This window comes from Drosophila nasuta, chromosome 3 (genome assembly GCF_023558535.2).
Source record: "Drosophila nasuta strain 15112-1781.00 chromosome 3, ASM2355853v1, whole genome shotgun sequence".
In the NCBI taxonomy this organism is placed as follows: domain Eukaryota; kingdom Metazoa; phylum Arthropoda; class Insecta; order Diptera; family Drosophilidae; genus Drosophila; species Drosophila nasuta.
The window spans coordinates 37,738,563-37,743,537 of record NC_083457.1 but is presented as its reverse complement, the minus strand read 5'-3'; the positions used below and the strand labels follow the sequence as shown (position 1 = coordinate 37,743,537).

General features: G+C 40.3%; 1 protein-coding gene across 1 annotated transcript; it reads right to left on the bottom strand.

The window, feature by feature from the left end:
* Positions 1-685: 685 nt before the first annotated feature.
* On the bottom strand, positions 686-4,613 carry LOC132791300 (amidophosphoribosyltransferase). The gene is made up of 3 exons (XM_060800171.1): positions 4,358-4,613; positions 4,099-4,289; positions 686-2,773 (listed from the first exon to the last, which is right to left on the bottom strand). Exons 1-3 carry the CDS (start codon positions 4,386-4,388, stop codon positions 1,346-1,348), a joined length of 1,650 nt encoding a protein of 549 aa, XP_060656154.1. The 5' UTR covers positions 4,389-4,613; the 3' UTR covers positions 686-1,345.
* Positions 4,614-4,975: the final 362 nt, after the last annotated feature.

Sequence of the window (4,975 nt, the reverse complement as noted above, 5' to 3'; positions counted from 1 at the left end):
GCCCCACAATGCTGCGCAGCTTAGCGAAATTGTTTGCGAAAATACAACACAATATTCAAGAATAATGATGACATTGTTGACTTCAGTACCCCGCGCGTCATAAAAAAACACAGCAAAAATGAAAAAAAATACATACACAGAGAAGAAAAAGAAACCCCCACATAACCGCAAGGACATCTTCCGCAGGATTAAACGCCCTAAACGCCCCGCTTTAGACACTGCAACGCCCACAAGCTGACAGAGAGCAACAACAGCAGTAAAATAGAGAGCGAGAGAGAGAGAGACAGAGAAAAAAAGCAAACACGATTACCATATTGTATGATATGCGGCTATAACCGGAACCGTTGCCCGCTTTTGGCAAACAAAGTTTCGAAATATAAATTGAAATGAATTGAAGTTATGGCATTAGACAGTTTTCGAAATTATCACGCGATATGCAGACATCTTTCCCCCTATCCTCTCCCCCATCCTCTTTTTACTTTATCCTCCTGTTCGTCTTTCACACACATAATTAAGTGCTTGGATTTGCATTTAGAATATGTTGCATACTTTTCAGCGCCATCGCTTTTATTGTTATATGGGCATTTAAGAAAATGCGTGCTTCAAAGACTGTTAGCAACTTCATAATCTTGCAAGTTTTATTACTTGATTCTGGTAAAATGTTTAATAAAAGAAAATACAATACTCGATATTGTAGAGAAAATTCTTTTAATCCGCACTCTTTAAAACATGTTCACAAGTTAAAAATTCGATTGTTAAAATTCTAATTAAGTGTTGTCATACTCAAAATCTCTTCCCTGAGAAAATATTCTTTTTCACAATTTTTTATGACAAGCGATCACAGCATTTCTAAGGCGTTTCTTGACTAGCCTAGCTGGCTAGCTCTTTCAACAGCTGGATATTATTTTTTATTTTCTTGTTGTACTTCAATGGCAAATAATTTATTTCGATTTCTACAACACGGTTTCATTTATTAGTTTCCTAATAAAGTGTTAAATACTTTTACGTTTTCACAAAGTTTTTCCTTTATCATTGAATTAAACTTCTTCTCTTATTTATTTCATCTAAAATGAAACGTATTCATGTGAGTTGCTTTCTTTCTTGGCCCTCCATTAATTACTCTTTTCTGTCACAATTTTTATGACAAAACATCGCAAATTCCCCAACGTTTTCTTTTCAATTTATTTTCGTCCTGTCTTAGATAATGAGATAATTTAATTGTTCATTTGCTTGGCTTAAAATTAACATATACAAATAATAAATTGTGTTGTCAATTGTACGTAGTGCGTTTGATGAGTTAGCTGCTAAACTTAGACTTAAATGATGTTTCGCTTCACTGTGAGCTCTACCAGCTGAGCTCCTCGGGCAGTCCGCCAGGATACTCGCCAGTCAGACAGGCAGTACAGTAGCCTGACTTGACAGGATTCACATGCGACTTGTTCATCTGGACTGCGGTGACGAGACCCTCTACACTAAGATACGCCAAGCTGTCGGCTCCCACATGATTCGCCAGTTGTCCGGCATTCAATTTATTGGCAATCAGTTCTTCGCGGGTGGGAATATTGATGCCCATGTAGCAGGGATATTGCAGCGGTGGGCTGGCGATGCGAATGTGCACCTCGGTGGCTCCCGCATCGCGCAGCAGCTTGATGATGGGACCAATTGTGTTTCCACGCACAATGGAATCATCGATCAACACGATTCGCTTGCCTTCCACATTCTGCGCCAGAGCGCCAAACTTCTTGGCCACGCCCAGTTGGCGCAAATGGTTCGAGGGCTGAATGAAAGTGCGTCCCACATAGCGATTCTTGCAGAGCACCTCGGCAAAGGGCAGACCCGACTCTCGCGCATAGCCATGCGCTGCTGCTGTGCCCGATTCCGGCACCGAACTCACAAGATCCGCATCCAGAGGCGACTCCCGAGCCAGCTGGCGACCGCATTGCAGACGCGCCGAGTAGACCATCTGACCCTCGAACATGGAATCGCTGCGTGCAAAGTAGACGTACTCAAAGATGCAGAAGGCCATGCGCTTGTAGTCGGGACGCTCCACAATGTCCACGGTGCGATAACCATTGCGAGACAACTCGATAATCTCTCCCGGCTCCACTTCACGCACGTAGCGTGCTCCGATGGAGAGGAAGCCGCAACTCTCGCTGCTCACCACCCAACCTTCGGCCACCTGATCCTGTATGTTCGCATGTCCCGCATCGTAGGCGACAATCTTGCCCAGACACAGCGGTCGATTGCCATAGGAATCGCGCACCGCATAGATCTTGTCCTTGTGCATCACAACGAGTGAATACGAAAGCGGCGCCAGTGTCATAAAGTGACGTATCCGTGCTGGCCAATTGGGACCATCGTGCTCCGACACATCCTCGGGAGCACAGCACAAGGATTGAGCAATCAATTCACTGTCGCTGTGCGTCGATAGTCCAACGCCACGTTCGAGGACTTCGCGACGCAGCGATTCGCAGTTGACCAGCTCGCCGTTGTGGGCAATGGCCAGAGCACCGTGTGCCGTGTGGACCACAAAAGGCTGGCAGTTGACCACCTCGGAGGCAGCCGCAGTGGAGTAGCGTGTGTGACCAATGCCCAGGTTGCCCTTGAGTTTGCGTATCGCTTCGTCGTTGAAGATGTTGCTGATCATGCCCATGCCTTTGTGCACGCTAAAGTTCTTCGAGCTCTTGCCCAAACTTGTCACAATGCCCGCCGACTCCTGGCCACGATGCTGCAAAGCCACCAGGCCCAAGCAGATCATCTGTGCGATGTCAAGCTGGAAAAAGAGAAATGGAAAAATGTTTATCAGAAACACGTTTTTTGTGGCCTCATGGCAACAACAGCTGACACACAAGTCGCGTAGCGTCGCGTCGCTATCGGTCACAATTAAATTGTGATCCCATATTTTCCTGTTATTTTCCATTTCATTACAAACAAACAACAATAACAACAACAACTGCGAGCGATGACAACGCAATAGATTGCATGCTGCATTGCTGATTACAAATGCGATTGCAGATTACATTAAGAGGCATGTGGATGAGCAGCATTGACGTCACCAAATAGGCGTTGGCCCTAGCGTCAAGACGGGGCAAGGCAACAAAGGGGAGGAGGTGGAGGAGAGGAAGATGAGACACACACACTGCTAGTTTATTAATGACCCACTTGCGATCGCATTACGCATACAGTGAAGCTTTGGCAATGACAATCACATGGCAAAAATTATGCACATAATCACGTGATCAACTGATCTTTGCGGTTTTTGCCAGTTCAATGAATTAAAAGTGTAGAAAATGTAATGAAATTTAATAACTTTTTCCAATTAACGTGTATTATAATGAATCAGATGATCTTAGCAACAAGCTTCAAGAAATTATTGAGATAAAGGTAGTTCAATAAAATATTTCAAATGAAGCAGAAATATTTCCTAGAACATGTGTTGAAGTTGTTACCAAGATCTTTTAATAAATAATAGATGACATTTATTTATGTAATTAAATTAACACAATTTCTCATTTTTTTTTAAGATTTTGAAGGAAAGAAAAAACTAGAATAACTTTAAGTTTTCTTTTAAATTATTTTATAAATCTCTAAAAAATCTTCTCAATAAATGTTTTCAATCGGGCAAAACACATTTGAAGGTGATTTAAAAAAAAATCATCAACTTTGAATTCAATATTTTTAATTCATGTCATTGATTATTGGCTCTGATTTATTGATACACTTTAAAAGGGGAATAATCAATAATAACCAATAATCATTAACTTGAATTAAAAATAGCATGTTTAGATTTGTTTTCGAAATAAGTACTATATATAGAACCAATTGAAATTCTAGAGTGATAACAACTTGATTGCTTCCTTGAAAATTTATATATTTTCTCCCTTGAACAATTTTAAATAAAATTAAAAAAAAATATAGTTCAAATTCAGAGTAAATTAACTTTTTATGCTGCATTAGTTCGTAGTTTAAGCAAAGCTTCTATATCAAACACTATTGAATTACAACTTTCATTTCATTTTACTAATTTCTGTTCTTTAGAATATCCTTTCATATGTGGTCCTTTTTGATATTTGTCTATTTTTCTGTTTTAAAACTTACCTGGGTGGGATATTCGCCACAAGCAATAGCACCAAAGACGCCACATTCACAAGTCATGCCCGTGACATCTTCTCCTTTGGCCTGAACTGATTTGTAAATCTTGTCGGGAAACGCTTTCGGTGATGTATTTCGCCTTGAAACTGTTCCAGCCTGGCGTTGGCAACAGGACTCTGCATTAGATGTGGCAGCATCTGATGAATTACATTTAATTTGAATTTAATGCTCATATATTATAAATCACAGTAGTTTTTGCACTTACCACAGAACTTTCCACAGTCACTTTGGGCCATCTCGTTTTACGAGTCTATAAATATTTGAGTATTGTGCGAGTATGATTCGTTCACTGCACTCGAAGTGAATAAATAGTTGATCGGCGATTTGCTTATGTTTATATATACAGTATTAATTTGAGTCACTTTACACTTGGCACGAGATCAGTAGTTGTGGCTTTAGCTTGGATTGTTGGTTGTTTCTGTTTCACGTCTGCATTGATTGAATGCCAGTGGAATTGTGAGTGTTCAAGTTACAAGCGCGTCTAATTAAAGCTTCAAAAATCGATTCATCCATATGCATATACATATATGTACATATATGTGTGCAGTATTCATAATCGTAAATATAAACATGATGCTGATAACTGCGACGATCGCATTTTCAGTTCAAATGCTCGCGAACAACCGCAGTAAATAATTTGATATTGTTTTCTCAGCGAGACAAATCCAATCAAATCGTATCACATAAATAAACAATTTCAAAATTTAGCAAAGAATGCGTCCAGCCAGCAAATTGTTCTGTCACTTCCTTCGAATCAATTAAAGTCGCCAAAAATTCGCGAGAATTTGAATAAACTTTTGCCGCAATTGACAAAGAATTTAAC